This window comes from Stigmatopora argus, chromosome 4 (genome assembly GCF_051989625.1).
Source record: "Stigmatopora argus isolate UIUO_Sarg chromosome 4, RoL_Sarg_1.0, whole genome shotgun sequence".
NCBI lineage: Eukaryota > Metazoa > Chordata > Actinopteri > Syngnathiformes > Syngnathidae > Stigmatopora > Stigmatopora argus.
Genome location: NC_135390.1, coordinates 18,505,686 through 18,532,240, shown reverse-complemented (window position 1 = coordinate 18,532,240; position 26,555 = coordinate 18,505,686). Strand labels below are relative to the sequence as shown.

Below are 26,555 nucleotides of genomic sequence, written 5' to 3'. Positions count from 1 at the left end.
CTAGATACTGCGCATGTGCGTAATTTTCGTAGCTGCGTCAACAATAGCCGTAACCACGCCCATATTGTCCTGCCATATTGAATGTGGAAAAGATGGTGGCTTACTTACCGCGCTGCACGAGGTGGTTTGTCCTCCCAACTCAATGTCTATGTTTTGAAGATGATGTAGATAAGTCGTAATAGTTGTGGTTTTGATGCTATAAAAGAGTATGCGTCAGTACACTAATTTGACCAAATACTGAGTAGCATTTTTACTTAGTATTTTAAATCAACTCACCTTTATTCCAGGCCTTCTGACTCTATTAAAAGTTTCATTTGAAAGGCAAAGAATGCTTCTTTTTATTGTAAACATTAACTCCGGAGTGGACCGTCAGGGCCCGCAAGACCTTCTCTGCCTGCCTAAAAATATCTGAATCACAGACTTTATGTTAATTATATTTTGTCCATGAATACTTTTTAAATAATTCCAAATTGACTGTTAGCTTCCTTTCATTGCTTTCCCCCCTGTTTGCACTGCTTCCAGATGTGTGTTTTCATATTGAAGCATTTAACCAATCACATTTCAGCCATTATTTGTTGTCAGGGTCATAAATCTGCCTCAAGGCCTTCACAATCAGTTCTGCAGGCTCTGCTGCATTAAACAAGCGTTGATAAGACTGTTGCTTTAACCAATCAGATTTTGAGTTGGCAACACCACAATGCCTTCTCGCAGGCGTAGGGATACGTCATCGCTTTCACCAACTATGATTGGCTAGTGATTAGCCAGAGCTACCAAACTGTATCTGGAGCGAGCTGCACGAGCAAATATATTGTTGTGTTGATTTAAAGCCATTTTCAAGACAGACTTTTCAAGAAAAAAATCTACCTGGAGGCCTTCACAATCAGTTTTGCGGGCCCTAAAGCATAAAATAACCAACCGCTGCTTTAACCAATCAGATTTTGAGTTGGCGACACCAAAGGCTTTCTCGCAGGACTAGCCTTAGCTACCAAACTGTATCCTAATAGCATTTAATAGCAGTTTTGTCAACCCACAATGGCTGAAGGAGGAGAAGAAATGCATTTATTTGCACATTTACTGTCAAAGCCATTTTCAAGACTTTTCAAGAAAAGCCGGCCATCATTAAGAAAAGTCGGACAACCAAAGTGGAGCTACAGCTCAGCCAGCAAGTGCGCAGGGACACGGCCCAATCAATGGCAGCCAATCAGGGCAAAAAGGGCTTTCATTGCCAATAACAATCTGATTTCAAAGATCTTTACAGTTTCAAAAAGCTTATCAAGAGCACAACAAGGGCAGCTGATCTCATTATTCAGTTTTCCACTCACGCGCCCAGTTTTAGTGGAATGGCTCATAAAACAAGAGCACCATCCGCTAAACCCTATCCATCTGTTTACATGCCGCGCACCTCCATTGTATCCTATCTCGCCATCAATGTGTACTAATGCACTCATTAGCAGCGCTAATGGCATAGCGAGGCTTTAATAGACTCGTAACATTGACTGAGCCCAAGAGGAATCAACAAGACTGAATATATTTGATAAACATGGGGACAATTAGGATAATGTTCACCATTCTTAGGCTGTACTCAAAAAACGAGTGGCAACCATCACTCATCAATAAAACAATGTCGCTTAAGCTAATGTTAGCGGGTAACTTCCAGGGAGAAAATAAATCAAGCGCCGATCAGCGAGAGCGAAAAGATCGCAGCAACACGTGCTCGAGACAAAAATAGCTAAGACAAAAATGAATTCATCATTTTTTTTCTACACCGGCGCATGCGATCCAGGAGCGACCAATCGATGCGCAATTAGGAGAGCTTCGTATCAGGCGCCATGAATTATGCGGTCCGCTCTACGACCGATCTTACCGGCACCTGATCAATTCGCCGCGTGCAGCGACCGCTCCATCCTCAAAAGCCATTCGGGCAGGGGTATCGATTAAGAGGCTGCACATGTGCAGTCAGATGAGAAATACGTTCAAAGCGCGGTAATTATTCCACTCCACTTTAAAAAAACGAAAAAAAACGTATATACACGAATAAAAACGCATTTTCAAACAGCCGAAACAAGAAAACAAACAGAAAGCGGCTGCAAATTTAATTCATAAGGCCTTATTAACACAAGTAGGGTCCTCATTAGCATGCACGTGGCAAATGTCTCATTAGCGTTTGCCCAGTCTTGTTTTTTTGAGGAGTGTTATTTATACACGTGAAATAGGCCACTTTGTGTTTATTATTCATATGACATATTGTGTGGCACACACGCACACACACACACAGACACCCTACTTGCTATTTCCTTGGGGGAGGCTGCAACATTTTAAAATTGGAAAGAGAAAGAAGAACATTAAAAGATGCGGTAAAGTCAGATTTGCTTCTAAATACATGAAATCCGTTTAGAAAAAAATAGTTGGGTTATAGCCAGAAATGATTTTGGTCTGAGTTTTTAAGTTTTAATGCTTTTTACTATTGAGCTTAATTTTTGAAATGGTAATTGCCAATAGGGAAAAGGGTCACAATATCAGACAATTCTTTTTAGCCACTATGAAATTTGATTTTTGACGTAAAAGGTTTTGGCAGATCCTCAAATTAGGTGACCCGGAAATCAGGTGCAAAAATATTAATAATAAACCTTGGAATAGATGTTTGTCCATTGATTTCCAATTGCAGACCTAAAATAGGACCCTAATCTGGTCACCTTTGAAAAAATACATTCAATATCATCCTGTGAGGAAAAAAAGTCTAAAGTCAACCAAAATCCTCACTCTTCATTCACAGCGACCCATCACAAATCCAACAATTTTTAATATCATTTTTTACTGTCAAAATCCATCCAAACAACGTACATGAACGTGCTTTTTATCCCCGTTGTCCCCCACCACCACCATCGCACATTGAGAAATATTTTTGCCTCTATTTTTTTGCTGTTTTTTCATCATAAACACATTACATAGACACAAATGTGGTGATTGAAAAAAAAAAAAAATGGACTGTTCTTTTTTTTTACCAACATGCACAAATGGTGCGTTCCAATATTTTCAGCATGTTTTGCACACACTTCACAGCATACAGTCAATATGACAACAGAACTTTTTTCTCTTTTTTTTCCAGGGCGAGGGGGTTATTGCTGCTCGGACACATTCATATTGCTGTTGTCATACACTCGGGGGGACCCTCTTACCCCCCTCCCCCGCTCCAATCCCCGAAATTGCGCTTCATCCACCATACAAGACGACATAGTTGGCAAATGATTACGTTTTATTTCCCCATTGACAAAGGTGCTCAGACAAGTGGACACATACGCCGTATATGACGGGGTGAGTGTTAAAAATGATAATAATAATGAAAATACCCCTTGAAGTGTATTTTTAAAAAGCTTGTCATGGCAAAATAGGTAAACTTTACATCTTTTTTTCACCCAGGTATTCAGTCACGCATCAAAGTATAAAAAATTAACCCCCCACACTTAAATCCACATCAACCCCCCTCCAAATAAATCATTATCACCATATTTTTTGTGTCTTTTCACATGAAATGACTATTTATAGGTATTCAAATACATATTAACATCAGCATTGGTAGTAGAAGCAACACGAAAAAAAGCCAGGTTGGGGGGGGGGGGGGGGGCGGAGTCTAATGGAGTCACAACAGGGCTAACATGCTATCAACAAGCAACAAAGCTGTGGAGCAGGCAGTCAATTGCCCATCTACTCCTGTACGTCATATATTTACACTGATGCTGTGGAATGGATGGATATATGGGTCGGGGGAGGGGCTTAAAAAGGCCTGGGCGGGGGTGAAAGGTCGTCAACCCCTGCCCCTGCCCCGGTCTTTTTATTTTGTGCACCTTTTGACATCATTCGTCGCAGATTCAACTGCTGCACGGTTGGAAATGGAAATAAGCTATACAATACACTATTTTTCATATATATGTATATATATACTAAATATAGACAGTTGTGCTCAAAAGTTTAGGCACACTTATTCAGGGCATTTGGATGATTTAGCATTCAAATGATGGGTGTAAGAATACGACGATTTGGGCCGACACGTTGATTGGTTAACTCAATCAATGCGTTCAGATTAGCGGAAACTGCTAGCCTGGGCTGTTAGCTCAGTAGTCAGCACGCTTGACGGTCGCATTGGCAGCGTACGTATAAGCCTAGTGTGGTAGCAACAAAACTGGCAAAAAATATGAAAACAGCTTTTTACTTACGAATACTTTTACATACGAAACATTCAGGTTACGAAAAGCTTTGCATATTTCATAGAAAATTGGTCTACTTTGACAATTTTTAAAAGTCTAGGGGGTAGTATTTAAGATCGTAGAACACATAATTCAATGTAAAATATGCTTTTACTTACGAAAAATCCAAGTTACAAAATTACTCCTGAAACCAATTAAATTTGTAAGTAGAGGTACCACAGACTATGATGAATATTGCATTCAATTAAATTAACTGGGGCGACGGAATCTCCTTGCTTGAGCTTTTAGCTCAGTAGTCATCACGTTCGACTACCTGTGACGATGAAATTTGAAGCACCTGTTGGAGAAAAAGATGGCACCGACGTCACCAAAAATCAAGATCAGACAGAAACGCGTCAAAATTAAAAATATTTTGTTATGGTCTCTCCATACCATTGTCCAAATGTTGTTCCAACCATTCTATGTATATTAACTCTGTTAATTAATTGATCGATTAACTAAACGACCATTCTCTGCCAATCTCTGGATCGGCGTTAGGGGCTATCACCGTCAATGACGACTAAAAATGAATGCCCATAATGTGTGTTTGTAAACTTTTGACCACGACTGTGAATATGTGTGTGTGTGTGTAGCCTTAAACAGTACACATTACCAATACATGTCCACCATAATAACACAGCGTGACTTTGATGATTCACTTTTCCATAAGGCAGACTTTATAAGTCAGTCATTAGTACATAGATACACATTAAATCCCTTTTTGTTATTACAGCCATTTTCCTCACTGGTCACAATAATCATTAATGTACACGCAAATCTGCAAGGCATTGTGGGAGACGGACAGACCATGACAGTGCTCGGAGGGCGTGTCATTGAGGGGGGGGGGGGGCGGGGCGGGAGGGCGAGTTGGGTGTCTCCAGTTGGATGGAATGATTCAATGCATATTCTTTTTTGTTCACAGTGATGGGTTCGTTAATTAAAGAATTTAATTTCCTTCGTTTTCGTCAAGGGGGGGGGGGGGGGGGGGGGGGTCGGGGGAGGGGGGGACCAATTGCGTTTTCCCGGTGGGGGGGAAGGGGTTGCGATCAATACACCTGCAGCAATACGGCAGCAGAGAGGGACATCCAAATACTGAGGGCGACGCTTAAGCCTGATTGGAGAGTGCTCGCCTGACCCTGTATAGCACCCGGTCCTGGAAGGACAAAGACAAAATGTGTTCCAATATGACAAATGGCATTCTCGGAAAACGATGTAATAGGATTATTCATGCGTCATTAAGCAATTTCGAGTGTTGAAAATAGGACTGCCACTAACAATTATTTTGATATTGGAGTAGTCACCCATTATCTTTGTGATGAGTAAACAAATCTGTTGGTGTTTGCATACATATAAAAATCAGGTGAAAGAAAAGCAAGAATTAAAAAATCCACGGCAACGACGCACTCAAACGAACAAACAAATTTAAATTAACTTGGATTAATATATACAGACACTCAAACATACGTTTAATGTAACTTTACACAAAACTGAATTCTAATTTTTTTAATTTTTTTTTTTACCTTCGTTCTGGGCGGGTTAGCTGTTTGCCACGCCTCCACCCTCACGTTCGCTATCGATGGGCTGTTTGCTGTTGTATTCCCTTGAAAATATTCCGAAAATGATGCACACAAATGTCCTCACAATAGGATAATGCACGACCACTTGCCAACGAGAAGTAGTCTTGAATGAGCGATCCCGGGAGCTAACAGGCTAAGGAAGGAAAAACAACAGCTCAGCCTACCCACATATTGATTGTGCATAGTGAAGTTTTATTCTGAGAAAGGGTGCCATTGGCTATCGGTGTTGTGTGCACGAGTATACTCCATTACCCAGAAAGCCCTCTTTTTGCCCGCGCATGCGCGGTGTGCGTTTCCTGGTTGATGCTAGGAGAAACTCGTCTGAATAAATCGTTCAGTGCTCGTAGATATCTGTTATACACGAAAGAGATGCGGCAAAAAAAGACAGTGCGCTACAATGATAAACAGCCTCTCATGTCATGGCCACCTGGCTTGGTCGCATCTCGAAATTTTGATCGTATCTCGGGCGAATTATTCGATCGAAATTTTCATCGGACCTCGAGCATGTCGTAGGTAGAGCTGATCGTAGGTCGAGGTACCACTGTATCCTTCAATTTGTCATGTAGACGCGATAAGATATTTGGCTACAGATGATTTCTAGATAATATTAGCCCTGGGAGAAAAACCATAATAATATAGTGCCCAACACAAAAATGAGTTTGACATCCCGACAAGTCTGGTGAAAGCTCCTATTTTCAAAAGATGAGAGTGCATCAACAGCTGCTGCAGTTATGATGAATGACATACAGACAAAAAGACAAACATCCCAAGTTCTCTAGCGGTCCAAACCCAGGGAAAAAAACATGGCAGGTGCCAAGTGCACTGAACCTGAAATGATTTGAACACAAGCATGATCTGGACACAATTCAAAAATATGTCTAAAAGGACCACGCGCACACACTGTGCATTTTGTGTACAGTACGGCTGAACAAAAAACCTCACTGTTAGGCATGAATAACTGTTCACAATAATCAGCGGGATTCATTCATTCCCCTGAAGGGAATAAAAAGCATAATATAATGTAAAATTATTCATTCATTCATTTTCCATTAATTATGTGCATTGATGTGTTATGCTAAAATTCAAATGATGCGTAAAGATATAGGGATTTTTTTTAATTTTTATTAAAAAAGCATTTTTGAACCCTCACCAAAATGAATAAATAATTCAAACTTAGTATTTCTTGTTTCCTCTGGTTTTTTAATGCCAATAAAAAATAAAATATAGGTCATTAAATATATTTATTGTCTTTACTTTAAAAAAAAAAAAGAAAAACAAATGATGAAAAGATAAAAAGAAAATATTTAATTTTCCTGGCCCAGTCTGAAAAGTTAAAATAAATACTTTTTAAAATCTAGAAAACACATTTTTTAGTTTTTTTCCCCACTAATCCCAAAATAGTTTTAAAAATAAAACATTTAGAAAAGTAAATAAAACTGAGAATGTTTACTTAATGTTTACTATAAATAATTTGCTGTAATATTTACTGTTTTTACTTCATAAAGAAAAAAAATAAAATATAGGTCATTAAATATATTTGTCTTTCCTTTTTTTAAATGAAAAACAAATGATGAAAAAATAAATACTTTTTGAAATCTAGAAAATAAAAAGTTTAGGCTTTTTTTCCCACTGATCCCAAAATATTTTTAAAAATAAAACATTTAGAAAAGTAAATAAAACTGATAATCTTTGTATTAAAATGTATAGGATTGCTCTTAACAGTTATTTAGTGTAACCGCCTAGATCACATGTGTGTGTCAAAGTGGCGGCCCGGGGGCCAAATCTGGCATCATTTTGTGTGGCCCGGGAAAGTAAATCATGAGTGCCGACTTTCTGTTTTAGGATCAAATTAAAATGAAGAGTATAGATGTATATTAAATTTCCTGATTTTCCCCCTTTTAAATCAATAATTGTATTTTTTTAATCCATTTTTTCTGTGTTTTTAGTTCAAAAATCATTTTGTAAAATCTAAAAAAATATATAAAAAAGCTTAAATAAACATTGTTTTAGATCTATAAAAAACATTAATATTCAGGGCTTTTAATCCAGTTCTTTTAATCCATTTATTAAAAAAAATCTAAATATTATATCTAAAATGGTCCGGCCCACATGAAATCGAGTTGACGTTAAAGCGGCCCGCGAACCAACCCGAGTCTGACACCCTTGGTTTAAAGTAAACGTTAATCCCACACATGCATGTACTTGTTCAAGTGTGCCAGAGGAAACTTGGTGATGTCCACTTGCTTCATCTCATCACACTGGCTGTTAATTAACCTCCTTGATTCTCATCATGTGGCCATCAGGCAAGCTCCCAGACAGAGATGATAGAATGTCGCCCAGTTCATTTGAGCGCTCGTTGAGCCTTGAGGGGGTTACTCAGCCACCTCACCACTATCTTATCAAAATGACAGAAACCATCAATACTAGTGATGGGTCTTCTGTAGCCATCGCTATAACCGTACTAAATTCTGTACCATCATGAATTCTTCCTACCGTTTAATTGCATCGTGGAGAAAATATTTCTTTCCGAGGTCCTAAGTGCTATTTGTTTTCGTCGCATTGATGTATTTTGGCGTAGATACATTTTAAATCATTAAAAAGTACAAAAACGTGGATTTTGAGAGGCTTAAGTACCTGATTTTCTCCCCCCCAAAACCTAAAATTTTGGGGGGAGAAAATCAGGTACTTAAGCCTCTCAAAATCCACGTTTTTGTACTTTTTAATGATTTAAAATGTATCTACACCATATGTATCATATTAAACGTACATAAACTTGTTACAGTGGCATCGGAGTGAGCTTAAGACCTTGGTTAGTTGCCAGTGCGCCCTTTTGATGGAATTAGCTGAGGGGATAAGCCCAAAAGTTAGTAATAGACTTAGTTCAACTTCCTGGTGAATATAAGTATGGGCCATAAAACTTGATTAATTCAACTCTGTTAATCAAGTTTAAAAAATCCACTTGATTAAATGAGCTAAAAGTAGTGAAAATAAGTCAACTCTATGCATACAACAAGGAGAAAGTTTTGTTTTTTGACAGTCTCCAGTGTCCCCTGCCGACTGGTCCTACATTGCTGAGATAGGCTCCAGCACCCCAGCGATCCTTGTGAGGTTGAGGGGATTGGAAAATCTAGGAATGCGTTGATTGCTTATAGGTACATTTCACATTTGAGACAGGTTTGTACAATGTCAATTGAAAATAAAGTGAGATGGGGTCTTTTCATTATATATATATATATATATATATATATATATATATATATATATATATATATATATATATACACAAAATTACGGTGAAAATAAAATTAAAAAAAATATATATATATAGTTTTTTTTTTTAATTGTATTTTATTTTATTTCATTTTCACCATAATTAGAAGCCAGTGAATTAGTTACATAAATAAAATGTGGGCAGCCCAGTGGTTGAGTGGTTACCGTGTCGGCTACACAGTTCTGAACTCGAGGATTCAATCCAAGGTTTGAACTGTCTATTTGTGGAGTTTGCATGTTCTACCTGGGCTTGCGTGGGTTTTCTTAGGGTACTCTGGTTTCCTCCCACACCCCCAAAACATGCATGGTAGGCTGGTTGAGACCTTTGGATAAGCGGTTTCGGAAAATGAACGAATGAATAAATAAAATGGACAAGTCCTAAAATGTAGACCGTTGTTTCCAGCAAAGTGGACGTGAGTGGGAATGCAACAGTGCTGGTTTGTATGCCAGACGAAACAAAACTCGGCACGTAGGGGCGACTCTGTTGGCATTGGCGCACGTCTGGAATTAAAACGGTTGGTTGTGCTCTAATGATGGACGGAGCAGATTACTGGGGGAGGAAGGGGAGGAAGGGGAGGATGATGGAGGGACATGGCTGACACCAGTGGGAAAACGGGAGAGGGAAGATGTATGGGCCTGACGGGAGAGTGACTCATTGAAGGGGCGCAGGCTGGGATAATGGGGAATGAGCAAGAAAGGGCGGGGAGGGATGAAGGACTCACTTAGGACGGTAAAGCCCAAACGAGGGTGAGAGGAGTTGACGGGGGGAATCGGAGGAGAAAGAGGACCGGGATCGGAGAGAAATGATATTTAACCAGGAGGGGGCCGGACATAATGAGGCAGAGGATAAGGCGGGGAGACTCACGGAATAGCAACATGCTGGCGTTGGAGGCTCCCAGACGGTTGGTGGCGAAGCAGGTGTAGTTGCCGAAGTCCTTCTCTGTTACGTTGGTGAAGAGCAGGATGGAACGAGTCTTTTCGTTCTTGATCTGGATGGTGACCTCGTTCCTCACGGGCCTGAAGGAGAACATTGGGGGATTTTGGTTCTCGGAGGAATTTCAAGGTTTTTACATGGAAGAAATGGTCTCGCTCAGTTTGACTGTGAAATTTGAGTTGGGAAAAATCTGTCATGAGTAACAGACACCTGTAGATGGTGCTGTTGTACCGGTTTTGCATTGAGAGCAGCAAAGGTTTTCGGTAGATTAGGCAATGTCAGATCGTTATGTTGGTTATTAATATTGCAATTGTCAATCAAAATGCAGTTTTGGATGTGGATTGTATGTGAATTATGTCAAAGAAAATATTTGTTTTGATATATGAAAGGAAAAGTACCAAAACAGTATCTTTTTTTGTCAATTAACTGTCATAGTGAAATGGTTTTACAGCAACCACACAGTAAAAGACACACATTTTCATATTCATTTTCCTTTTTTCCTTGATATATGTATTTTATAACCTTCTACTATGAATACTAGTATACATAAACGTTCCATTAGCTGTCAGTAAATGATTTAAAAACCTATTATTTAAATGAAGGGTTCAAAAGTGGCTTCTCCCAAATTTTCTGCACAATAAATAAAGGTTTTACAGAGGCTACATTTTGACCCTGGAACCTCATAATTCAATTTCAATGACTTCCTCTGGGTAAAAAAGCCATTCAAAGTCATTTTTAGGAAATGAGTGGAAGGCCTAGATTTTTCCAAAATTAATGGGCAGAAAAGTGACACTCTGACCTTGCCCCATTTGAGCACAAAATGTCCTTCTCACCTCATTGTTTCACGCTGTTCGCCATTAGGCCCAGCCTTTGTCATCATTAGGGTATGAATTGTTGCATTTCTTTCCAAAAAGCCTTAGACAGGTGACGGACATTTTTTTTACATTTAACGTCAAGACCATTGGTGAAGATAAGGCAACCATATAGTGTATATACAATGTACTGTATGTGCACTTATGCACACAGATGCTGTATATAAATGTTTGCACATACAGTAGTATAACACAGGGGTCAAACCCGTCATTTTGTGTAGGTCGCAAAAGTACATTTTGCTCAAAGAAAAATGTATTAACATTTTAGTAGTTCTCAGTGAAAAATGTCATAAAATGAAGGATGAAGAAACAATAACTAAATACTAATAGGAATAAATATGTCGATTTTAGGATTTCTTAAAAAAGCTAAATGTTTAAAAATAACAGAAAAGGAGAATCCTTTTTTTAACAAAATGTACAAAAAAAATTACTTGGTGTGTGTGCATATATATACATATAGAAATATATACATATATACACATATATACTATATGTGTGTATATGTGTATATATGTATATATGTATATATTTATATATGTATATATATGCACACACCAAGTAATATATATATATTTTTTTGTATATTTTGTTCAAGAAAAAGGGATTCTCTTTTTCTGCTCTTTTTAAATATTTTGCTTTTTTAAGAAATCCTAAAATCGACATATTTATTCCTTTTATTTATTGTTTCTTCATTCTATGACATTTTTCACTGAGAACTACTAAAATTTTAATACATTTTTAATACATATATACACATATACACACATATACATATATATACACACATACATATATATATATATATACATATACACACACATACATATATATATATATACACACACATACATATATATATATATATATATATATATATATATATATATATATATATATACGTATATATATACACACACCTAGAAACACATTGTTGTCTTCACGTTGTTTAAAAAGGGAATATTCATTGTTTTTTCCCCTTTTTAGATTAGATTTGATTAGATTAAACTTTCTGTTTATTTATTAACAATAAAAATAGATTGAAAAAATATTGCAGAAAAGGAAAAACAACAAAGACGACTGACACCTTGCTGTGTAATATTTTTAGAATTACTTTTGTAAAAACTCGTTTAGAATGATAATTATTATTGATATCGGGATTATCAAGAAGCTTTCCTCACCTGTGGTCATCGCGGTACCACTCGAAGGAAGCAGGGGGCACCGCCATGGCTTCGCAACGCAAGACGACCGCCTTCCCCAAGTGGGCGGGCAAGTTCTTCATATCGGTGATGCTAGGTGGGTCTTCATTGGGAGAGGGAAAACAGGGAGATCAGAGTCACGTGAGGGGAGGCGGACGTACCGGCTGTGTCTACAGTTGACGTTGACTTTGACTTTGCGCTTGTCGGGTGTGGCCACGCCATTGTAGGCGATGCACTCGTAGTCTTCGGCCTGCTGGCGTTTGATTTCCGTGATGTCCAGGAACTCGCCCTCGGTCACCAGACCGTCTGTTGGCCACACAAAAATGAAAAAAAAAACACAGATAGGACTTCAATCTTAGTTAGGCAGGAGAACATAGGTTGCTTTGGATTATTCTGGAAGCCAAAATATATATTTAGACAAACAAGTTCCATTTTCGGGACAACTTGACAACTTTTTTTGCTTTTTTTGGGACACTGCTAACATTTTCTCAGCACCTCCCTTCAACCTAACCAAAACAATCAAAATGTGTTTAAAGACAAAATCGTTCATTTCCAGATTTTAAGAAGGGTTTACCTTTCTTTAATCGGAAAACATTTAATTTTTCCTTCCCTTCCTAATTTTCACATGCAAACCGAATCAATGTTTTTTTTCCTTTTTTCCACTTTCCAGTTACACTCACGTTTTATTATTATTGAAAAAAAAAAACACTTTCCCCCCTAGTTTTAAAAACCCATACCCCTTTATTGACTTTCCCTTTCTTTCAACTTTAAAAATGTATGAATGGCAATTGAAAAAAAATCCCCCTTTCCTTCTTTTATTTATTCATCACGGGAAACACAATAAACCTTTATTTATTTTTTCCCCGCCTTCACATCACTGACAAAGTCCCGGGAGCCTCTGCTCCCGAACAAAGTCTCGCACAGGACAAAATTATTGTCCACGTCCTGTGTGAGTTTCCATTGGCCGAGGAGAAAGAACACAATCCCATCCCTCAAAGGCGGGCGACCCACGAAACGAGACGTTACACATCATCTACGACAAGGAAATCCTTCTCTTGGATCGATGCTGTCAATCAAAAACTCGGGCCGGCATCCCCCTCGATACGCATCCCAAAAACCCCTGATAAAACCCACTATTATTCACATCAGAGATTATCACACCGCCTCTAATTGAAGATTAGAGCCGCAGGATTATTAGCACCGAGCCGGAGACGACGGTAAGGGAAACTGAAGCTTTTGGTGGCGGCTGATAGGCTCGCTGCGCTTTTGCTCACTGGTCGCATTAGTCACGTCAACGGTGCGCCCGTGTGAGACATTACTGGTGACAAAAGCGCCAGGAAAGATGGATTTAGGGCACACGTGTGGAGAAATAAACAGTTTGCGGCGGTGGGGGTTGAAAAAAATACACGACACACAACACAAGAGGATAAAAGGTAAAGCAATACATTGTTATATACGACTCAAGGGTAAGCCCGCTTCACACGGAGAGATAATCAGGTTATTTTTGCCATAATTTTGCACTTCCCGACTAAGGGCAACAAACGGGAGATTGTGTTACGCCTCCAGTGGTCGGTAGTACGTCGGGAAGAGATTTCTGTTGATAGCAGGGTCCGAAACGGGTCAGGGATGATTGTCTTGAATATTAAACACGATGAATATTTACAACCAAGTATCTTCATGTGTGGGGAATGCTAACCTCACCCAGAATCAAATAATTTTGTGAACCGTGCCATGAAATGGAAACATGCCTATCTCTGAGATAATTTCATTTTTCGAACTCTAAGGGTCGCAGAGGGTACGGGAGCCTATACCAGCTAACTACAGGCACCAGGCGGGAGAAATCGTGAATCGGTGGGCAGCCAATCGGAGGACACAATGAGACAAAGGACACCCTGAATACCCGGGTAGGAATTCCGTGACCGGACGTTTCGTCGAAAGACGTTTGGTCCCCGGACGTTTGGTCGACCGGACGTTTAGTCGACCAGACGTTCGGTAGAACAGACGTTCGGTAGAACAGACGTTTGGAAGAACGTACGTTTGGTCGCTGGGTTCGCTCGCTGTCAAATTATGACAGAGAGTTTACTGTTGATATTTTGATATTAGATATTTAGATATTAAACTCTCTCTCTCATGATTATAATTTTGAGAGCTGGTTTCAACAGTAACAACCCGGCGACCAAACATCCGTTCTACAAAACGTCCGTTCTACCAAACGTCCGTTCTACAAAATGTCTGTTCTACCAAACGTCCATTCTACCAAACGTCCGTTCTACCAATTGTCCGTTCTACCAAACGTCCGTTCCACCAAACATCCGGTCGACCAAGCGTCTGGGGATCAAACGTCTTTCGACGAAACGTCCGAGTACCGAATATTCAAACTCACACAGTGAAGACCGACCTGGAGTCGAACCCTTAACCAGGGTGACACGCTAACCACTTGTCCACTATGTCTGTAACATGTAAACAATATTTGACAATTGTAAACTCTGTTTACATGAACTAAACAAATACCAAAAATCCATTCCTGCCATTATTTGTCACTAAATTCTAAAGAGATGAGTGCAAAGATTTCCTTCCTTGATTGAACACATCAACAATGCTAACAGGACCTTCAAAATGTGATGTGAATAAATTTCTCTTGATATTTAGGTCCGAAAACAGGCCGGCGCCGACAATCTCGAATATTAAACATGATGAATATTTACGACCAAGAAATTTCACACGTGTGGGGAAAGTTAACATCTCTCAGATTCAAAAGACTCTGTGACATGAAACGGAATGATGGAAGAAGAAACGTGGGTGATCTGGAACAAGTAAAAAAAAAGAAATTCTTACCATAGGAAAAACGTACCAAGGCTAAGAGCTCCTAGAGCATAATTGAAAAACCTGCAATGTCTGACTCTCTAAAGTGAACACAACAGTCCAACAGTTCCATTCCATTCCTTGTCGTTCATTAGAATGTTGAATTAGAATTTGTATTGCCTTGAACACAACAACTGGTACGTACTTCAGAATGGTCAATACTCAACGAAGGAAGTGTGCCCAACTTCCTACAAAAGGGGTCTTCACACTTTTTTGGTCCAAGATCTATTATTCAAGATGCCAATCGCCCGCGAGCTAGCATTTTCCCCCCTCGCCAACGACATAGCTCAGCTGTTATATATGTTCATATACTCAAGAAATGACCAAGTCAAAATGATCTATTCTCGACATATGTTTAAGAAAAATATTGAGGATTACTAAAATGTATGTTGATGTATGTTGCATAAAGTCAAAAGTACAATTTAACATTATTTGTATAGCGTTGTGTTTGTATGTGTTAATGCACAGGTGCAACAAACAAGAGCTAGCTGGGATGCTGCTTTTAAAATACCCCAATTCTCTCCTCACTGAATTCCCGAGCGCGGGGCACCTATTAACAAAAGGTCTCTGAATTGAAGCAATATTGCAGCACACGCTTGAAGTGTCCAAGATCATTGTATCACTTAACGAGCAGATGTCACAGCTTGTTTATGTTTGGCGAGACTGTCACCCCCACACAAGTTGGCAGAGAGCCTGATGACACCCCGAAAACTATTGTACCAGCTGCGATGTGGGTATTGCTCCCAAGAAAACTAATAGACTGGATCAAATCTTACTGTCATGTGATCGACCAATAATACCATGGCAATCAATGTAATGAACAACACCATTGTCCCATACTATTCGTCATGGAATCCAAATTTCAAACTAAACACGTTTGAAGCAGAAGGTTGAACGCAAAAATCTTTGATGTCCTTCAATTTGAACACAAACCCCTGTGGATAAACGTGACACTTCTAACTCAAAGTGTCACAAATATCAACAAGAAAGTACTCTTAACCCCAATTTGAACTCGAACTCATTGGGTTGGAAAAAAAAAATCTTCCCAGAATAGAGGAAGAGGAAAGAGTGGAAGCTGCAAAGCGGGTGTCAAGTAATGATGATGATATCTGACTGCAGCCAGCGGGCAGGCACTTGTATGGTTCTGTATAAAAATATAACTCCATCAAGCACTTAGGAGCTTTGGAAGGGGCTTGACTCCTGACCACCTGGTTAGGAGGCGGAGGGTATGAAAGTGAAAGAAGGTTTCCCGGGGTTCAGCACTGCAGAGTGTTTTCCGGCACTTTGAGCCAGAGAAGATCACTTGAGCTCTCAGCATTTCTTGTCTTTTTACATTTTAGTAACAACACGGAGCAGAAAAGGACTGATGACAAGTTGTTATGGAATAGCAGTTAGGAACGAAAAAAAAAAAAAACCTTTTACATGTCTAAATTTCTCTGCTTGTCCCAACGCATACACTAAAAAAAACTTAACCTGACAAAAATCTTAATCCGAAACATTTACCCTTTCCCTAAAACAGGACCAACCCTCACCTTAAAATCTCAATACATATTTAACATGTACTAACCCTGGACCTAAAACCTGAGCCTAACGTAACCTAAATCCCTGACTACGGCTTAACCCTAGAAATTATTCTCCTCTTTTTTTCATCCATTTATCTTTGCTCTTCCCATTTCTCCCTTTTCTAAAATTCATTCTCATCCATTTAAAAAAAAATTAAATAAAATCATTACCCCGCCTTCCCACATCTGAACCTCCGCTTCCCACGTCGTCCCTCATTCCCCCTCGCGCTAAACCCCTTCTGGCTAGAGGATCTTATCGGGGTGCCTTCTGGACAACCCTCTAGTGAACCGCTATGGGCATGTCCCATAAAAACTGGGTCAACCCATCACACATTGGAGAGATAATACCAGTTTCTCAATGTGTCAGGCCCAGGGCAAGACAGGTGGCTGGGTGCTCCAGTCGCCCAATCACAGGTCCTGGTGCGGCTCATCAGACATCAAGGACTATTTAAGCCAACCTGAGCTTGACCACGTCGCTAGATCATCTTGATCACTGTTAAGTATCTTCTCGCGTTACCTACTTGCTTCGTCTTGCCCGAACTTCGACCTCGTTTTTGCCCTAGGACCACGACCACGATTAAGACCACCCACCTTGTACCTCCACGCTATGCAAGACGACTCGTCCACGCTTCCCCCCTTGTACCCTGGCCTGGTCCTACACAACGGACACTCATAATAAACACAAAACTGCACGTCTGGCTTTTGTGTTTGCCTGGTTCGGGACCCTCTGCCCACGACCGTAACAATATGAGTTCCTTTGTCAGACCAAATATTGTACTTATTGAAAAGCATGACCGGACGTTTCGTCGACGGACACTTGGTCAACGGACACTTCGTCCCCGGACATTTCGTCGAACGGACGTTTGGTCGACGGACAGTTTGTCGAACGGACGTTTCGTCGAACTGTCCGTCGACCAAACGTCCGTTCGTCGAAACGTCCGGGGACGAAGTGTCCGTCGACCAAGTGTCTGTCGACGAAACGTCCGGGTACCATTGAAAAGTATGCCGTGACCGGACGTTTGGTCGAAAGACGTTTGGTCGACCGGACGTTTGGTCGACCGGCCGTTTGGTAGAACGGACGTTTGGTAGAACGGACGTTTGGTAGAACAGACGTTTGGTAGAACGGATGTTTGGTCGCCGGGTTCGCTCCCTGTCAAATTATGACAGAGAGTTTACTGTTGATATTTTGATATTAGATATTTAGATATTAAACTCACTCTCTCTCATGATTATAATTTGGAGAGCTGGTTTCAACAGTAACAACCCAGCGACCAAACGTCCATTCTACTAAATGTCCGGTCGACCAAACGTCCAGTCGACCAAACGTCCGGGGACCAAACATCCAGGGACCAAACGTCTTTCGACGAAACGTCCGGGTACCAAGTATACATACAAATACACCAAATGTGTTCTCGACTGTTTCATCCAAAATGCATCAATCAAGACTTTGGTGTACTTTGCAGAGCTTTGCATCCCTGAATACAGTTCACAATAGATGAAGATGGATACATAGACTAAACCACTTTATATACAAACCCCAAATGAATTCTTTGTCCAACTGTCACTATTTTTTTCCAACCTTAACTAACCATACAAAATATAAGTGCGCTAGTAGAGGCTATCAAGACACAACCGTCATCTCTCAGGATATCTTTTGTTACGTAACAATCCATTCCATTTTCAATTCCAAACTGTATCCGAGACATGGAAGGTTGAATCTTTTTCTGGAGGCTGTTGATGGACTCGCCTGCTCATTTTCCTCACGAGGACACTTTTGCTACGTTCTGCTCGAGCACACACATTTTTCAAAAAACTGCTTTTTTTTGTCTGTTCTTGCAGGGGCTGCCAATCTCCTCGGCGAGGCGGGCGAATCTCATCCTCGCCGAGCGGTCAACGGCTATCAGGGCGTTCGTTCCTTGCCGTGTTTTAACCGATGGCGTGTCAAGTGATAAGCTTAAGATAAAGAGACCTCCTCAATGTCGGTCACAAATGGAGAAGATGGTATTTTTGCTTTTGATGAGCGATGCCGACGAAAAAACGACATTATAAACTTGTATGCTCTATCAAATAAACACATTAATTTAAAGCAAGGGTGTCAGATTCGGGTTGGTTCGCGGGCCGCTTTAACATCAACTTGATTTCACGTGGGCCATTTTAGATATAATATTTAGATTTTTTTTAAATAAATGGATTAAAAGAACTTAAATATATAAAATGTATATTTTTGGGATAGAAGTGCAAAATACATTGTAAAGAAAATTATGACATGAGAAAATGGCCACAGAAAATTAGATAGAAAATCAGATGTTTGCTTGTAAATAGTCAAAGAAATCATGTTTTTCATTAAAAAAAAGACTATTTTGTGCAATAATGGAGCATTAGCACACCTGCCATAATTAGCAGTTAATAGCTGTAATATGCTTTAATATGCTCAAATATGTTTTGTCACTGCTTGACTAAAGCATGTTCAAACAACTTAGAATTTAAAACCCGGGGGTGAAATTTTCTGGGGTGAGAATTTATTCATAGATAATTTCAGAATTATTTCTATAAAAAAAAGACACTGCATGTTCTGCATTTTAAATTTGTGCGGAAAGTCTGATTTACTTTGAACAGTTTAAAAATTAAATATATATGAAAAAATACTACTTTTAAAATACAGTTTCTCTCGCAGAAATAATTTAACCTAATTTATTGAGAATAAAAAAACAGTGAAGCCTTCATACTCGATTTACTTGTCAAGAATATCTGTAGACATTTTTTTCACGTGAAATTTAACTTTTGCTATTTACTGATAAAATATGCCAGTTCGCATATTTTTTTCTTACTTTGCTACACCTTAAGATATTCTGAAATGGCCTACAGCCAAAGAGGATAGAAAAGCTATGTATGATGAGTTTAAATTGAATTTGAATTTTTTTTTCTTCCCATCCTTCCCCATGAATTTAAATGAGTTTATCACTAGTAGAAGTCCAATCCATTTGAACCAGGACTGTGAACGTTTGTTTATTTGCTGCCAAGCCTCCAAAATTCATTGTCGGGAATAGACGACCAATCCGTTTGAAGTGCAAGAGTGGCAGCGAATGGACTCTCCACATCAGCTGTCAGGCTCTTTAACAAAACAAATGGCTGAGTGTTAAGACCTACCGTATGCATGCATGTACATCTATGTGTATGTATGTATATATGTGCTTATATGTATGTGTACATGTGTGTATGTACACGTATGTGTGTATATGTGTGTATATATGTGTGTATATATATATATATATATATATATATATATATATATATATATATATATATATATATATATATATATATATATATATAATTTCAGCAACACGCTTATTTATATATTTATCCATGTATTTATTTATTAACTTACTAATTACACATCTATTTATGTCTAAAATGCATTTCCTATTTCTGCATCCTCACCCTCTTTCTACTGTGACAACAAAATTTCCCGAATACAGGATGAATAAAGTTATCCAATCTAATCCAATATAGATATATGACTAAATTAGTTAGCTTATATGCGTCCAAATTAGACTTGCACGAAACTGCAATGTGACAAAGACGAAACTAATGCAAGACAATGAAATTCAAGAAAAAAAAAACTATCTTGCATAAAACGTTAAAAAAAATCACTTGTGCCTGCCATTGCTCGCTCAGGGCGCCGCCGTCTTATCGTAGTTAAACGTGCTCTGACTGGCCAGACGCGAGTAGCCTTGACACATACATGTGTTCGTAGTGTTTATCATGCCAGCACATCCCAATAGTTGTTTAGGCTGATCAAAGGTCTTGCGGTCAATGATTAAAATATCAGCGTTAATACCTGCGTAATGTGTATCTCATGCTATTATTGCATCCAGAGACTTGGACACACTTCCTGGTAGTATTGCTCACGTGACCGTTTTTAATTCATCCAGGCGCAGGCAACACCTTTTTGAAAATCCAGCAGACGATCCATTCAATTCATACAGTATCACAGAAATACCCTGTGTGATGATTTTTCTCAAGATCTTCCCTTCAAAATAACACATTTGTACTACCTATTGAAACCATGAATATGGAGGTGAAAATTGTGAATCAGGGGGCGTCTTAGACAAGAGAAGTCGTAAAACTCAACGATTTTACGGCAATTTTAAGGGTACGGCTTATACGTGGAGGCGTTCAATATGCGAGAAAATACGGTATATATATATTTTAACCAAAAAAAAGTGACCTCTAAAGCACTACCGCAGAACTAAATCCACCCAACACCCATCTGTTGAGTTTGAATGAAGCCAGTGAATAATAGGAAGTGATGGCTGCTGGTTTCTTGCCGTCTCCATGGGCTTGTCCACCCTTCTTTCTCCTCCACTGGCCCCTCAAGTCACAGGCAATTGATGGCGGCTTGCAGACACTCTATCGGAATAGCAATGCGGTCGCTATCTCCAGAGAGCTAACGGGTTGCGCGGGGGATGTAACGGGGGTAGGGGGGCGAGAAAACGTGGGGGGAGGAAGATTATTGCTGACAGAGGCGAAACCCTGTCGGCGTGCGAGCGAGGACAAATGTTCGCCGCTGGTAATGTATGTGTGAGTGTGTCATCGTGGGTGTGTGCGGGGATGCTCCAGCTGTTTGATATATCCATACTGGCCAGGGAACGGCGTGTACTGTAGCGACTCAGGTGTTATTGGTACGACTTGTTTGAGACGGTCTGGATCTCACTTGGTATTCTAAAACATGGCATTTTTATGGACTAATGTTAGCCATCTTGCAAAACCAGTCTGTTTGCTGGAGAGTATTTTGACAACGGTATTTTCCGCACTAGGAGGCGCAACTAAAATATTTCAGTTTTCTCAAAAACCGGCAGTGCGCCTTATATGTGGATCAATATTGGTTAATCATTGTATAAAATTCCCTTTAGCACAGCTCTATCTACTTTCTGTATATTAACTAACCATTACTACAGCTCTATCTAGTGGATGTATAACACAATACCCTACTACTACTACTACTACTACTACTACTACTACTACTACTACTACTACTACTACCACCACCAACCCTAGGCTTGCCAACTCCCTGAAAAAAAGGGGGGACAACTCGTTGGAAGAGCCAGGCTGCCTATTAACTGTCAGTTTAGTTCTTTTTTGGATGCCTAAACTTGAATTATTCTTTCATTTTGTGTACTGCTTATCCTCACAAGGGTTGGGGGAAGTGCTGGAGCCTATCCCAGCCCACTACGGACCCCCTGAATTGGTGGGCAGCCAATCGTAGGACACAAGAAGACACAGGACAACCAATCATAGCTAAGGGCAATTTAGAGTGTTCAACCAGCTAGCCTAGCATACATGTTTTTGGGATGAGGGAGAAAACCCACGCCAGCCAAGGGAGAACATGCAAACCCCACACAGGAAGGTCAAACTTCGGCTCGAACCCTCGATCTCAGAACCGTGAGGCCGACGCGCTAACTCACTCGTCCACTGGCCCGCCCAAACTTGAATTCATTAGGTGCATATTTAGATGAAACAAGTACGTAGAAAAACAACAATAATTTGCAATCTGGAGCCCAGGGATACCCAGAATAGGTTGCCAGCCAATCGCAGGGCACAAGGAGACAAACAACCAATCATACTCACACTCATACCTCAGGACAATTTTCAGCGTTAAACTGGCCTGCCATGCATGTTTTTGGGATGTGGGTAAAAACCCCAGCACCCGGAGAAAACCCAACTGGGACGGAACCCTAAGGCAGACACGCTAACCACTCATCCACCATGCCGCTCTTCACATTTCGTGTGAAAAAAACTCTCATCAAGCAAAATTCACTGCTTGATGAGGAAAAACATTGGCAAACAAATTCCAAGTGTATTTTGCAGTATTCATATTGTTGTTTTGAAGGTTGGCAAGCCAATTTGTAGCATTTCAAAACAAATTAAAAGCTGACTTTTGCAGACATCATCGGCAGGGAATCCCATCGCAAGCAAGAAGAGGAGAATAGGTTGCACATCCTTTGCCCTAAGAGCCTAATTACGTGGAGTTCAGTGGTTGTACGCACTGACCTATTTACTGCTGCTTGTCCCAGTGATCTACAGTGTAGCGCTTTGCACTCGCCGCATCTCATCGGCTGCTGGCGCTGGAATTAAAAACAGGCTCTGCTCGCAACTTCTTTCGTCTGCTCGGAGGCAAACAGCTAATTATCACAGCAGATCAAATGTTGGACAAGTTAAAGAAAATAATCCTTGCCAGATTCAAAGTGTTTCTCACGCACAACTCTGGAGCAGAGGACTGACTAACTGTGTTTTCAAGTGGAGGATGAGCTTTAAAAGTTATTACAAAAAAGAAGAAAATATTGCGAAGAATAAGGAAGCCATCAATTTGGATCGTCAAATGCCAAGAAAAATGCTTGTTTCTTGGACTTCTGTCACACATTTACGGACATTATATTGCACTAAACAGATGACAGGGGCTGCAGAGCCATAACAGCCAAGACAAACAGACTCAAGGACAGTTTCCTCGCAAGAGCTGTCAAAAAGGTACAAATACAATGCGACACATATTTACTCACATAGGGCGCACTTAAAAGTCTAACATTTTCTCCAAAGTGGACAGGGTGCCCAATCAGTATATACACTAAATCAGTGGCGGTCCGTGGATTTCCTAGTAAAAACTATTTTATGGCTATAAAACCTCTACTGCAGCTACAGCTGTGACACATAAAAAATGATCAATAATAACCTCGGCAATTGAAATATTATTTAGGAATATAGCCATATTTTACTCACCAGAAATCCTTTTTAACTGTACACAATATCCATCCTCCTTTCTTTCTTCCTTCTTTTCTATTGCCATCGAAGCTAATCCTGAAAGTCGAGCCTGTCCTGTCGTATTTCTGGCATACGTTTTTATTCGATTTAGTGCTGAAAATGTTCGTTCCCGGTTGTCTGACCTTTCTTAATGATGTCCAGCTTTTTTTTTCTTGAATAGTCCGTCTTGAAAATGGCTTTAAATCAACACAACAATATATTTGCTTGTGCAGCTCACTCCAGATACAGTGAAAGCGATGACGTATCCCTACGCCTGCAAGAAGGCAATGACATATCCCTACGCGAAGGCATTGTGGTGTTGCCAACTCGAAATCTGACTGGTTAAAGCAACAGTCTTATCAACTCTTGTTTAATGCAGCAGAGCAATTTGAAATGATCAAAAAACGTATCAAATACGGGGAAACGTATAAGTTGACAGGTAAGAAGTAAAGTCGTTTGTTGGAAACATCTGAGTGGTAAAAATAGACTTGAAGTGACTATGCAATACAGCATTGCGCCTCATTATTTGCACTAAACAGATGACAGAGAAGCAGCATTCCATTTGAAAGCGGCTCTGTGATGCTAACTCACCGGCGGACATTAATAGTGACAGACCAAAGAGGCATACATCCAGTCCCTATCAAATCTAATCAGTGGCCATTTATCACCACACGCGAGTGCTGACCACCCTCAAACATTGGCATTGGGTGGGTGGGGTTAAAAATAGCCCCCCTGTGAAGTTCCAAAAGTGGCGGTTAACTTCAGCTGGCAGCACCACGCCGCTTGACGTGGCCCCCCGATGAAGACAGATGCCGATGATTACGGGCCGCGCGGCGGGGATAATCATGGGTAATGAGCGGTTATTTGGGACAAAACAACAGGACGAGGGCAAAATAAGGCTGTGTGGATTTGAAAGATGGAAGAGGACGTATTAAGCAGCAGGCTTTAAAGGGATTCTAATGCGCCAAATATCGGCCAAATATGAAATATAGGGTGAGATATAAAATGGGAACATTTTAACAATCGAATAAAACCAAGATTGATGTATATAGAACAATAATTTACATATTGTAAATGAATTTTGAAGCGAATTTGGTATAATACTCTAGTGTTTCTTGTAAAATGCACTGCGGTTAGCACGTTTGCTTCACAGTTCTGAGATTAATATTAATCGGATCATAATAATCGGACATAGGCTTTGTCATCATCATTGACTCAACAAACAACAACAAAAGCCTAATTGTCACCATACCCAGAAACTGCGTATGACAAAATTGGTAAGTGTTCCATCCCTGTTGGGTTCCGATCAGTGTGACGTTTGCATGTTTGATTAATTGATTGATTTGATAAGGGACCGCACATATTAATAAACATATCTATATTCATCATGTTCTCCTGACGCCTGAGTGGGTTTTTAGTGGGTAACGTATTTTCACGACTATAAGGCGCATATAAAAGTCTTAAATTTTCTCCAAAATAGACAGGGCACCTTATAATCCAGTGCACTTTACATATGGACCAATACTAAAAATCTTATCACGATAAAATAAAATAAATCAGTCGATAGGGTACACCATCCTCTACAGCTCTCACAACTACGGCAAGCAGCCCCTGACTCTACTATTTTTTCCCGTAGAAAAAGTACTGCGTAGTGACTGCTGGGATATATAGTTCTTTTGTCAATACACCCAATCAATTGTGGCCTGTATACATCCACATCAACACAGCTTTACGAAGCATGGAAAGCAGCGTTGGAAAAGTTGCGCTAGCTACTAGCTAGCTACTATTTGCAAATGGATTGTGGCCGCCTGGATGAAAGTATAAAACTCAGCGTTTTTGATGACTCATTTGGACATTTGTTCATTTCGGACACAGAAAATGAGGACTTTGATGGATTTGTGGGTGATGATGACGTGAGTACATTGTAAAATGGCCAAATAAAGTACAACCGAATTCAGTTTTGCTTCCGTTGTCTTTTTAAAAATGTGTTTTTAGCGTGTGCGTGTAGCGTGTATGTTTAAGCTGGTGTATGTTTTGCCATGCCTGGCTGCGTCTATAAAAACGGTGCGTCCTTTGTGTGTGTCAAATACAGAAATAGCACTCGTTACTGACACTGGGGCTAAAAATACGATGCACCGTATAGTCGTGAAAATACGGCACTTAAATACTTTGAGGAACGGTAAGGTCTTATAGATGAAGGTCATTCATGCTAGGTGGCATCTGTCACTTTAAAATGGTTGGGGACAAAAAGGTACGTACATTTCTGGTCCTTCCAGGTGATGGTGGGTTCGGGTCGGCCCACAGCCAGACAGAAGAGGTTGACGTTCTCACCCTCATTCACTGACACGTCCGAGGAAATGTTGACGATTCGGGCTGGTACTGCGGAAATCACAAACATATTTAAATCAACAAAAGCCAAGTTTGTGTAATCATATCATTTGTAAGAGGTAGTTAATGCTGAAATTAAAAAATCCAAACTGGACAATGAAGAATCCCAACAATGGTGCCCGTCCAATTTAAGTCAAAATACAAAAAAATAAAATAAAATCGACAAAAAAATTAACGAGAAAATTTCCGAACTTTCAAATTTGGAGATACTACTGTCAATTATTGTGTTAGCTTTACTGTTGCCGGGCCAAAAGCTAATATGTTATAACTCGAGAGATGCAAATTTCAATAGAAAATTGATCAAAAGTGTCAATTTCCTCTTGATCAAGCAACTTGACGACAACAAACCCGTTTAACCGCGGAGCGCTCCTACTTAAATTGATAACGAGACGGCCCTTGAATTTAAACGGGCCATTATCATTGTTTTTAATGAGCTTGGCTCCGGCGCGGCTCTCATTTCTCTCGCAACTTGCCAGGTCGCCGACAGCAGCGGCGACGAGACGCCGCTACAAACAAACTCTACAATTGCAGCAATCGGCTCAACAAACGCATAGTAAATATACAATTATATATGCCTATGCACAGACATTAGGTTCGGTGCTCTATGCCAACTGCCAAGTTACGAGTTAGCCGCCAGACAAGATTATTTGCTTGCAAAAGACGCATCAGTCAGCAGCTCGCTGCCACCTGTCAGCTGCAGACACATTCTGTGCTTTTTGGGCTATTAGAGTTTTTTGGAAGTCGTAAGTGAGGAAAAAAGCCTGCGATCTTAAAAACGAGCAGATGTGAGTTAGGTTCCTGGAGCTGAGGTTGGATTTCATATTACCATATTTTCTCGCGTATAAGCCGTATCCT

The 26,555-nt window shown here is 40.0% G+C and overlaps 2 protein-coding genes across 2 annotated transcripts in view; one reads left to right on the top strand and one right to left on the bottom strand.

Moving 5' to 3' along the window:
• Positions 1-18,456, top strand: part of LOC144073498 (free fatty acid receptor 2) — a 56,536-nt gene extending 38,080 nt beyond the window's left edge. Inside the window, exon 3 of the transcript XR_013300089.1 lies at positions 18,354-18,456. The gene's annotated coding sequence lies outside the window, so the exon portion shown is untranslated. The remainder of the gene's footprint in view (positions 1-18,353) is intronic.
• Positions 2,775-26,555, bottom strand: part of iglon5 (IgLON family member 5) — a 168,309-nt gene continuing 144,528 nt past the window's right edge. The window contains exons 5-9 of the mRNA XM_077599369.1: positions 25,572-25,691; positions 12,265-12,396; positions 12,073-12,193; positions 9,954-10,105; positions 2,775-5,394 (exon numbers count right to left, since the gene is read on the bottom strand). Coding sequence (XP_077455495.1) covers positions 5,288-5,394; positions 9,954-10,105; positions 12,073-12,193; positions 12,265-12,396; positions 25,572-25,691 — 632 coding nt within the window. The 3' untranslated portion in view covers positions 2,775-5,287. The remainder of the gene's footprint in view (positions 5,395-9,953; positions 10,106-12,072; positions 12,194-12,264; positions 12,397-25,571; positions 25,692-26,555) is intronic.